The 11736-nt window shown below is 43.5% G+C and overlaps 1 protein-coding gene across 1 annotated transcript; it reads left to right on the top strand.

Moving 5' to 3' along the window:
- The first annotated feature begins 2953 nt into the window (after positions 1–2953).
- LOC136398451 (uncharacterized protein C2orf78-like) lies at positions 2954–11126 on the top strand. The gene is made up of 3 exons (XM_066372704.1): positions 2954–3046; positions 7310–8069; positions 9115–11126. Exons 1-3 carry the CDS (start codon positions 2954–2956, stop codon positions 11124–11126), a joined length of 2865 nt encoding a protein of 954 aa, XP_066228801.1.
- Positions 11127–11736: the final 610 nt, after the last annotated feature.

Below are 11736 nucleotides of genomic sequence, written 5' to 3'. Positions count from 1 at the left end.
ACATATGTACCCTGATTTATTGATGTCACCCCATAAAAATAAAAATTTGTTTATAAAAAAGAAAAAAAGAAGAAGGCTTAAGGTCAGGGTGGAGCTTGATGCTGTTTCTGAGTGTTGGACTAAATTTCTTTAGGTTCCTTCTCCTACACTGACGATATCCGCAGAAGTTAAGATGATGGTGAGCCAGAAGCTGAAGGTAACTGGCTGGAACTATGGAGAGAACATATACATGCTGGGGACCAGGAAAGGCCTAATGAGGTTTGTCAAGATAGAACCGAATGTTGGAACCAATACCTTAACATGTAACTATTTTATCGCCACCAGACTTGTGTTACCACAGCTCCTCCCATCTTCCACCACCAACCCTGCAGTACGTATAGATTCCCTTCTTTTCTGAGGGAACTCAGAAAAAGGACGCATTGGTCTGCTCCGCAGATATTGAGCACATATTGTATCATGGAAGTCGGCAGTCTGAGGGGGAAATCCTTGAAAAATCAGTGTAAGTTTCAGCTGTCTCTCTGCACCGCAACACCACTCAAAATTTCTCCTTAGGTAAATAGCATACAGCATCTATGAAAACACACATGTCTCAAATAGGAAAAGTAGGCCTATAAATGACATGTGTCATTTTGGAGATCCAATCTATGAGCTATTTTCCCGTGGGCTCCTGGCATCTGGCATCACACACTCCCCACTCATTGTCACTAAAAAAGCCCCACAAAAGTCTGACCTAGGTCCTCCTAACAGCTCACCATTAAGAATAAGGACTAGATCTGTAGATTTGCTCTCCAAACCAGCTACTCCATATAAGATCAGGTGTGCGGAAGGGGCAAGTACAGGGTTTCAGTTGTAAGTACACAAAACAGATTTTATTCTTACACTTCTATTCATTAATTGTTGTATTATTTTCCATACGAACAACTGGATACCTACTTTTGTACCACCCTGTGCAAGTCATTAGCACCTCAGCTCTCACTCAGAGTGACAAGAGTGGTACGTGAGGAAAGCACTAAGCAAGGGAAGAAGAACAGAGCCAACGCAGGCCACGGGGGCTGGCTGCACACATCTGTTCCCCTGCTCGGGTGCACAGTGTAACTCACCACATGACTGCTTCACAGACCATTTTAAAGTTTCTCCACAAGAACTCTCGGGTCAAGTTAGTTCAGGATGCTTCTAAATAAAGTCATCAAGAAAACTACACACAATGTGTCTTACAAGGGCGGGACATTCAAAAATAAGACTGGGAAGAAAAGATAAGGAGAAACTCAGAGCTCCGACAAAGAGCATAAAAATAATCCATATTCTAAAAACATAGCAATGAATCATGTAAATGAGGTGATATGACATGAAACAAAGTGAAAATCTTATTTAAGGTAATTCTCGCTAGTGAACAAATTCATGGCAGTTGCTGCAGTATATAGTGTTTTCCAACCTCTATTCCATAGACCAGTCTGCCAGAACTTTCTGCGGGTCCCTGAAACAGTGATCTACCCTAACTGTTGAACGATTAAATGCCAATGATTTCACTTTAATTTGCTTACGCTTAGGGTTATTTCCGCCTTCTTGGTTCCGAAATAATTTGTTGTTCACCACTCCCCAAGCATAAAAGGCTTGGAAACAACCTCTGATATGTTAATACAAAGTGAAACCAAATGGTGTCAACTTGTTTCTCACAGAGAGCAAAAATTCCACATCAATACCTTTTTTCCTGTCCACGTTCATGTTCCCCGTTCCCTATTCCTCATGATTGTCACTGTCTTTCTCTGACTTCCCCTCTCCTTTCTGCGGCCAGGCAACAACATGGCAAACAGGGAACCTTAGGAGCCCAAAGTTCTGCACTGGCTGTTTGCCAGGGGGCAGGAGACTACAGTAACTGCCACAGAGCATAGAGTTTAGGTGAAGAGGAGAAAAGAAAAATCTCACGAATGCCTCGCATGTGTGAAAGAGCAGGATGGCAGGATGCCTACATGGCCCAAGGAATGACAGGTAGCAAATCATGGCAGAGGAACTGTAACCAAAGGCTGCAGGAAGGAAGGTTTGTCATCAGCTGACTCCTAGCTCTTCGGTGTTTGCTCCTCATGGGCAGAATCCATTCGGGAAAGCACTGGACACTGAAAAGAAGACTCCTGCTGCTGGAAGCTGACAGGAAGCAACATCCATGAGTGTAAGAATGCACGATCAAAGCTGCTCTAAGAAACAATGCCGAAATGAAGAAGAAAATGGAAAGCAAGTCCAACCTACCCAGCCCAGCCCAAGAAAGGAAGCACTCGAGAACAAACTGAAACAGCCTTGGACCACATCATTCTCCCGAAAATGCACTCGACAAACTTCACTTGCTTTTTAACTACTTCACAGAAAGAACTCCTGAATCCCCTTCCTTTGCTCCTCAAAGGTTGCTGTCAAATCACTCAAGCTGGACTGATGTAATTTCAGGACAAATATAACTCTGCAACCTACCTGTCCCATTTCTTTCTTTCTACAGAAACTAACAATGTACTATATGTAATGAAAGATATGTATGATAGATGCTATATCATAGAGAATATAAGTAACTACTAGTTAATTTTGTTAATGAATGTCATTAAGAAATAGTGAGGGAACAAAGAAAAGAAAGAAATAGTGAGACTATTTCCCTAACAAAAGAGCCCTGGGAACATGAGATGATCACACGTGTCTTGCTGACGATCACGTCAGTGCCCAGGGCTCAGCGATAAAGGTGTAGGCTCAGTTCCCCTATCGTACCCTCCATCCAATCCTGTTATCTTGTTGGCAATCCGACCAATCAATTGGCTCTCTCAGCCCTTTTAACTGCCTGCTTTGTGACATCATTCTCCACCAAACCTATCACCATCTGACAGAACCTTGGAGTTTCCATGGATTTGTAAATACAGTTAGATCATCGCAACTGACCAGTGGCCAGTAAACAGTGACCAGTGACCTTCGTACTGGACACATGCACTCTTTGGCTCTAGCCAGTCAGACGTCAAGTATTGTCTCCTCATCCGTTGAATCTATTGCTGATATATCCTCTTCTTTATTATGTCAGGTAACAAATAAAACTTGATAAAGATATGATTAGATAATTTTTGTCCCTATATTTAAGAGTAGTGTAAACTAGATAATATAGGGGAAAGTAGTAATCTAGAAATTGGAAAAACTGATTTCAGTTTTGATTTTGACATTTACTGGCTATGTGACCATGGACAAGTCAGTGACTCTCACAAAAGTTGTTTTTCCCTCATCTATTAATCACTGTGTAAGATAGGCTGTTCTCGCTAATCCCTAACTTTTCTAACAGAGCGTCTTAAAAGAGCACCTATGTAGAAAATGAAATCAACACTTCTTGACATGTTTTAAGAGAAGCAGAGAGAAAACTGACATGGTGGAGAGAACTAGCACTATAGATCCCAGATGTCTCATGTGTAATCATCTCCCATGATTAATGTTTCAACGTCAGTATTTTCAGTGTAGTGCTGTTCAAACTATAATATTCACCTAATTTTGAAGTTTTCTATCCAAACTAGGTGAAAAGAGAAAACAGGGAGAGAAGATGGAGAGTAATGGGCTATATAGAGGCAAGTATTTAAATGTAAGAAGCTTGAGGACTGTGTTCATCAGCACAGGGCAACGGGCACCAGGAGGGAGGGAAGCAGCAGAATGAAGGAGGGGAAGCTGAACGGATGAAGAAGAGAGCTTGGAGGAGCTCTCAGGAGACAAAAAGGTGGTTGGAACGGAATGTTGAGGGGAACCAAAGATTTTCAGTTGTAGCAGAAGAAGAGTGTAGGATCTAATCTGCTCTTTGGATGGCACAACTAAGTTGATTTTAACAAATGCTTACATGAATAAACTAGACAAGAAAGGAAGGCCAGAATAGGGTATCACTAGGCAAAGCAGCTGAACCAAAAAACTTAGACAGTTGTTTGTGTTTGTCTATTGTCTTTCTGAAAACTGGCACTTGGCACTTTGAAGCATAAACATTTAAAAGTATGTTTTAGAAATGATGTCTCCAATGAACAGGAAACTCACAAAGCTGGCTATCTAGGGGCTGGATGAAACAGAATTTCAGTGTTGCACATCGTTCTGATTTTTAAATGATGTCTATGCTCTGATGGTTAAAAATAAGATTAAGATTTTTTTAACAGTGCGTGTCCTAACTTGAATCAGAAAGACTGATTCCTGTGTGTGATAAGTATGTTTTAAATCAAAGCTGCTGTTCATCGTCACAGGTATTTTCTTCCACACACACACAACAGACTGACAATCCACCACCATATCTTCAGATCTTAGCTACCTAAGAAGAAAAAGAAACGGTCAATTCCCACACCTCTCATTTCACATTTATCTAAACCAAATTTATGGTGTCCCCTGTGGATCCCCACATTTATTTTTTAATTTGGATTCCGGTGGTAATGTTTTCTAAGGTTTTGGGTATGACACTTTCCTGGATCTTAAAGATAATGATAATTTATGTTTTAAGAAAACCATAAAAACCTCCATGCCCATGCTCACCTGATTAAAGCATAGTTTCGAAGCTCAGAGGTTGCTTGTGTGATCCTTGGTGTGGGCACACACAGGATCAGATCTTATCTCTCACTGTTTTTCTCCTTCCTTTCCCTCTCAAATCAATAAAATAAACATTAGCCCCATCTGGGGCTAATGCTCGAATCATTCGAGATCGTTTTAGCGCTTGCGGCTGATGCTCTAACAAACGAGCCATCCTCAGTTCCCAGGCCAACGCTGGAATCAACGGAGCCACTGGCTGTGGGAGGGGAAGAGAGAGAGAAGGGGCTGAGGGAGGAGGAAGAAAAGCAGATGGCCACTTGTCCCATGTGCCCTGACTGGGAATCTAACCCAGGACATCCATATGCTGGACTGACACTCCAGCCACTGAGCCAGCCACCCAGGGCAAGATATCTATAATATATAGATTTCTAATAGACTTAAGATCTGTTCTTTGCTCAATAATATAAAGAAATATATGAATGAGCACCTTCATGGAATTCCTTTACACTTCATTTGCTTCTTGCTTTATACCAATGTTTCTTTCATTTTTTTTTCCATGTTTAAATTTTATTTAGAAAATTAACTTCAACACAGTAACATTGATCAATAAGAGTAAATAGGCTGCAGGTAAACATTTCTATAGCATTTGAACTGTTGATTATGTTGTATACCCATCACCCAAATCAAATCATTTTCCATCACCTTATATTTGTCCCTCTTTACACCCTTCCTCCACCACCCTCCTCGTTCCCCTCACCCATGTTCCCTCCCCTAGTAACCACTTCACTTTGATCTATGTATGTTCATGAGTCCCAGTTTTATATCCCACCTTTGTGTGAAATCATACAGTTCTCAGCTTCTTCTGATGTACTTATTTCACTCAGTATAATGTTCTCAAGGTCCATCCATATTGTCATAAATGTCACTATGTCATCATTTCTTATGGCTCAGTAGTATTCCATTGTATATATGTAGCACATCATCTTTATGCGGATCTCTATCAAGGGACACTTTGGCTGTTTCCATGTCTTGGCCACTGTGAATAATGCTGTGATGAACATCGGGGTGGAGGGGGTGTGTATGTCTTTACAAAACAATGTTTTTTTAGTTTGGGGGACAGATACCCAAGACAGGGATTGCTGAGTCATATGGTAATTCTATGCCTAATATTTGAGGAACCACCATACTTTCTTCCATAACGGTTGTACTAATTTGTGTTCCCACCAGCAGTGAATAAGGGTTCCTTTCCTTCTACAATTTCTCTAACATTTGCTATTACCTGTCTTGTTAATAATGGCCAATCCAACAGGTGGTATCTCATTGTAGTTTGGATTTGCACTTCTCAAATAGCTGGTGAAGGTGAGTATCGTTTCATATATCTACTGACCAACTGTATGGCCGCTTGGAAGAGCTGTTCATTCAGGTCCTCTCCCCTTTTTTTAATTGCATTGTGTGCTTGTTTGTTTCAGAGCTTTGTGACTTCATTATATATTTAGGATATTCACCCCCTACAAGAGTCGTTGTTTGTAACTATACCAGTTTTTTAAGAAAATATTTGTCTATACGCACTGGAACTACCTACACACCTACATTTATTACATTTTGCTGCTCGTTATTCAGTTTTTAACCGATATTTATCTTTTTCTGTCTGTACGTACTAGCTAGGAATTCTTTCAAAATCACCTGCCACTGTGGGCAGCTTTTTGGTTAATAGTAGTTACTAAAATAGGAGAGGTAAGTCCACTTATGTAATATTGCAAGTATAATACAATTTCACTTATTGTAAATGTATTATGATTAGATGCTTGCTTTATGCTTGAGTTTTCATTCATACTTTTACGTTTCTGTTTAGTTCTGTGATACGTTTTTCATGACTTTTCTCTTTGTGTTTCCAGAACTTATAATTTTACCCATATAAATCGTATGTAATACATCACTATTGATATGAATCCTTATGTAGCTACTTTTATAACTACTTCACAGATAAGTACCAAAAGCTAACTAGTTTAAATAACATTTTTCTTTCAAAAGCACTTCTTGAGAAACTAAATCTCAGATAGACATTATGAGGTAGGATCAGAAACCAGGTCTGAAAAGAGTAAGAATGACCCACGACCAACTGGACTAAGCTACACCTGAATTTTAGTGAGTGGCATGTGGTCTCTGCAGGCAAAATGAGACACTGAAGATTACAAGGGCACTACCTACACTGTTTTCTAGGCACAAGAAAAGCACCTGTATTCTAAGTTCTATTGTCCCATGCTTTTCGCAGTATAGTGCTCAGAGCAGAGTCTTGAAAAGGAAGTTGGGATCCTTCTGTTATGTAACCTGCTGATAATACTAACATAATTCAGAGCATGAGGAAGCCCATATGATATCTCTGAGACTCCGTTTCCTCACTCACATATGAGACTGTGAGAACAGACGCTCTCCAAAGACTCCTGGTTCTCAATGCTTCGCCTCTAGGAAAGAGCAGACACATGAATCCCTAGTGCAGGCTCAATAGAGCGAGAGATAGGGCAGCAAGTGACTGCATCTACCCTAGAGAACAGTGTAGGAACCACACCACTTGGGTCTTCTGCACATTTCTGCCCACGTTGGGAGACAGAAGTGAATACAGAAGAGCAGCAAACAGCTCTGGCACTCACTCCCATCACAAACTGTTTCATTTTTGATATCTCAGTGAGGACTGCCATTGGAGGCTTTGTGATAGCAACAATCTTAAGGTAATGCCATACTTCAAACATAGTGAGAATTTATCAATCCCACTGATTTTTTTTCCATCACGCTCTTCTTCCCTACAGAGACTTTCCAAAATCCACCTTTACTTGGAACCTCCAATTCTCTGCAGATCTCTCTTCCTGTAGTGAGCAATGCAGCCTCCCTAACAGGAAGTGTCTCCAATTTCTCTGGGGTCTCTGCTCCAGCCGGCAGTTCAGCATGGCTACTGCCATCAGCCTCCGGCCCCTCTTTCCAGCCACTCATGGGAAGTGCCCACCTTTACCAGCATTCTAGTGCAACTATGCTGTCTGGAGTTGCTGGCCAGAGGCAGGTCTCCACTTCAGCTGCTTCCTATGCTGGTCCTTTTGAGTGGGCTCTCCCAGGAGGCACTGAGATGAAGTCATCATCACTCAGAGACTTCACTGTTTCTGTCACTGAGCAGGCCACAGCTGTGTCTTCCACGGCCATGGCATCCCAGTGTCTTAAAACTCCAGATGCCAATAACATGGTTCCCCTGTATCCACCATTTTATCCCAGCTTCATCCAGGGGGCACCGCCTCAGATACCAAATCAGGGACACAGCCTGTCAGTCCCCTACCAGGAAGGAAGTCACGTGTATTACTATAATCAAGGCACAGTGGGGTCCCTGCTCTCTGGAGAACCGGGCACCTACCTAGAATCCCATGGCTCCGTGTTTTACACACAGAGCAGGGCCTCTGCCCCTCAACCACATGTGCTCATGGTACTAAAGGAGGCTCAGCCCATAAATGTGATACCATCAGCCTCTACCTCTGCAATCTGCTACTCTGCGTCTGCTCAACCAATCATAGACACAAGTTTGCAAGGTGAGTACAACCAACAAGATGGAAGAAGTCAGCTTTCAAAACCAGGATCATTCTGAGCTGGCAACTTGTGAGTACACATATAGGTAGAATTTCTGTCCTGTGCCTTTAATAACTATTACCGTCAGTCAGTGCTCTCAAACCTAAGAGGCTTTGTTAGCTGAGGACAGCTGATAGAGGTGGGAAAGGGGAACACTGTAACAGCCCCGTATGCTCTATGTATGAGAACCCCAAGAGCATACCAAGAGATGGCACACTTTTCACGGCCCTCCTGGATTAGACCCCTATACTGTACACTGTAATGAACTTCCTTCCCTGATTTATTGCTTTTGTCCCATTGGAAGGCACTTCAGATGTCTTATTTTGATAGTAGCAGCTTAAATTTTTCTTTTCTTTTTTAAAAATTTTATTGTATTGATTTTAAGGAGAAAGGAAAGAAAAGAGGGAGAGAGAGAGCAACAGAAACAACAATCTGTTTCTGTAGGTGCCCTGGCTGGAAATCGAACCGGTAACCTTAGCAGGTTGAGACGATGCTCTAACCAAATGAGCTCTCGGGCCAGGGCAAAAGTTTTCTTACTTTTATGCCAGGAGTCCACTCTTTGTGTTGCAAGATCTTGTCCATAGCAAGCATGCTAACAGTCTGTCCTTGCTTATAGATTTCATTAGGATTAGCTCCCTTCCCTCTCCTACTCTGTGGTGTGAAGTGTTCTTGTTCACTCAGGAGAGTGAGAGAATGAAAAGGGTGCCCTACGAGGAAGCTAGGCCTGCAAAACATTTTAAATATCACCTTAACTTTTACTTTTTCTTTCTTTTTAATTACAAAAACTCTGTGAATTTAAAGAAAATCAAGGAACAAGGACATCTAAAGGTGACCAGGAAGAACTAGAACACTTGCCTCCTATCTCTTAGTGTAGGGCACTCTCTGATCCCTAACAGGGACTAGGAGAAATGTCTTTCCCGTTGTTGGAAGGGTACAAGAGCTGCACTGGTGATAGAGGGAGCATCGCACTTACCAACACTGACTGACTTCTCCTTGATTCCTTCGTAGTGATGGAGACATCCCTGGGGATGGAGTCTTCCCTGGGACTGCAACCTCCAGGCCAAACATTTTGTCTACCACCAACTCCAGAACTGCCCACGTCCTGCAGTAATAAAAATATACAGACACCTGAGAATAACCCACCATCCAAGCCAGGGGACATTTCAAAGGTTACTCCAGTCTATAGTCCTAGTGATTTTCTGGCAATGCCTCCAGCTCCATGCCAAGAACAAAAAAAGAAGAAGAATTCTGATGATATTAAATCCAAGCCAACAGAAAACCAAGATCCTCCACTGCTCCCTTTAGAAATCCCAGATATGCACCAGCTCCTGGCCTGCGTTGATCCCCTTGGCCAAGAGGAGCACCTGGGCTGTGAAAGCACTGGGCTGGAAAACAATAGCTTGAGTCTGGTGGACGAACAGACAGTTGAACATGGGACTGGGCCTGATTATGGTTTGGCAGACAGCACTGCACTGGTGGAGGATATTTACCTTCCACAGCTGTTAAGTTCCTTGGATGATGATCAATCTGAATTCCCCATAGTGGGCAAAACCGTAGATACCAGAGACATCCAGTTCAATGAACTGCAGAGAAGGTCAAGTGTCACACAGACTCTCTCTGTTCAAGCCAGGAGGAACAAACGTACAGCCTCTGAGCCTAACAGTGATGCTCCCAAGGCCAAAATCCAGCCTGAGAGACCTGACTGCGTGCTCGTGGGAGAAGTGGGGATGTGCAAGGCTGCAGCCAGTGATGGGGCTCCTGCGAACACGGCCAAGGATTCCAACAGGAAACCCCAGAAACGGGCATCCAGCAGGCACAGCAAACGTAATGGCCAGGAGCAGGAAAAGGCAAAAAGAACCAAGGAAAAGAACTCGAAAAAAGCTGAAGACTGCAATCAAGCACGGAAAAAGGTCAAGGCACAAGAGAAGCCAACCATTCCCAAGATGACACGGAGGAGAAATCAACCTGAGATGATCCAAGAGACCTTCAGAAAGCCTCGAAGCTCCCTAGCTATGCACATGCTGGAGTCTGTGCAGGTGTTTCATGCTCTGGGGAAGAAGCTTGATAAGAAAACGCAACTCTCTTCCTCCAGGGCCTTGGGAAACTCAAGCAACCCCAAAGGCCACCAGCCAGCCCCAACTATTAAACGATGCCCGGATACCCCACATGAGGCCAAAGGTCCTGAGAAAACACCTGCCAAACCACAGAAGCCAGTCGGCAGTGCTGAAATAGAAAGTTCATCACCACCTCAGTATGAGCTGCCACCTCCTGGCAAGGTCAGGTTGGTACCTTTGGTGTTTCCAACTGTGGACAAGCCTCGTGCTCGACCTGTTCCTCGCAGGCCACAGTGTCTGGCATCACATCGGCCCGCTGGGGCTGACCCCGCCCGGCCTGGTTCTATCTCCACTCCGTCTACTGCAGTCAATTCCTCCGGGCCGAATCCTGTATCTTTGACAGGTCCCGCCAGACCTGCTGTGCCAATTTCTACCTACCCAGCCCAACCAGATTTAACCAATGCTGCCCGCCTTGGATCTAACTCAGCTCAGCCCACTGCAGTTGGTTCATCGCAGCCGACTCCTGCATCTTTGGCAGCTGCTGCCAGACCGGCTGGGCCAACTTTGACCGACTTAGCCCAGCCAGGCCGGACCAACCCTACCAGGTCTAGTGTCCCTCAGTCTGCCTCTTCTAGGCCTGCACCCTACAGAATATCATCTAGTACATCGTTCCAGAGGGACCCTGTTCACACTGCTGTGACCAAGCCCCAGACCCCACTCAAGCCTCAGAACCAGTATCTACTTGAAGACTTTGCTCTACAACCAATTGCGTGGAAGAAACCTGATATTCGTGGGCCAGTCATGTCAACGCCCATCGCAGACTGGCAGAGGCCAGAGCGGGAGGCCATGAAGAGGAAGGCTCAACTTGAGCGTGAGAATGTTGCCCATAATTCCCCCTTGGGGAAATATCTCATTGCCAGGGAAGAGGAAATGGAAATTTCTCTCTCCTACGGGTATGCAAGATAAGACACGCTAGAACTGTTGGTGCCACTTTGGATACCAGCTCTTTTTTTCATAGATAGTTCTAAATTTCTCTTTTTTGATGTATTTTAAAACTTAATAAAGTTAAAGTAATAGCTGTGACATCTTAGGACATGGGTCCCCAAACTTTTTACACAGGGGGCCAGTTCACTGTCCCTCAGACCATTGGAGGGCCGGACTATAAAAAAAAACTATGAACAAATCCCTATGCACACTGCACATATCTTATTTTAAAGTAAAAACAAACAAAACAGGAACAAATACAATATTTAAAATAAAGAACAAGTAAATTTAAATCAACAAACTGACCAGTATTTCAATGGGAACTATGCTCCTCTCACTGACCACCAATGAAAGAGGTGCTCCTTCTGGAAGAGCGGCAGGGGCCGGATAAATGGCCTCAGGGGGCCGCATGCGGCTCGCAGGCCGTAGTTTCGGGACCCCTGTCTTAGGACAAGCGGTGCAACCCACCAGACATGAAAACTGAGGACATCCAGTACATGGCTGGAGGAAAAAAAGATAAACAACCATTAGAAATGTAGCAATATTTTCCACAGAACTCTATGTACCCAACATCCAGGAAGCTCTACCCTAG

The sequence above is a fragment of the Saccopteryx leptura genome, chromosome 3, assembly GCF_036850995.1.
Source record: "Saccopteryx leptura isolate mSacLep1 chromosome 3, mSacLep1_pri_phased_curated, whole genome shotgun sequence".
Classification (NCBI taxonomy): Eukaryota; Metazoa; Chordata; class Mammalia; order Chiroptera; family Emballonuridae; genus Saccopteryx; species Saccopteryx leptura.
This window is presented reverse-complemented; position numbering and strand designations above follow the sequence as displayed.

Coding starts and splice junctions, on each gene's coding strand:
- LOC136398451 (XM_066372704.1), top strand. CDS start 2,954: ATGCACTCTTTGGCTCTAGCCAGTCAGACGTCAAGTATTGTCTCCTCA. Junction 3,047..7,309: donor CCTCTTCTTTATTATGTCAG/GTAACAAATAAA, acceptor TTCCCTACAGAG/ACTTTCCAAAATCCACCTTT. Junction 8,070..9,114: donor CATAGACACAAGTTTGCAAG/GTGAGTACAACC, acceptor ATTCCTTCGTAG/TGATGGAGACATCCCTGGGG.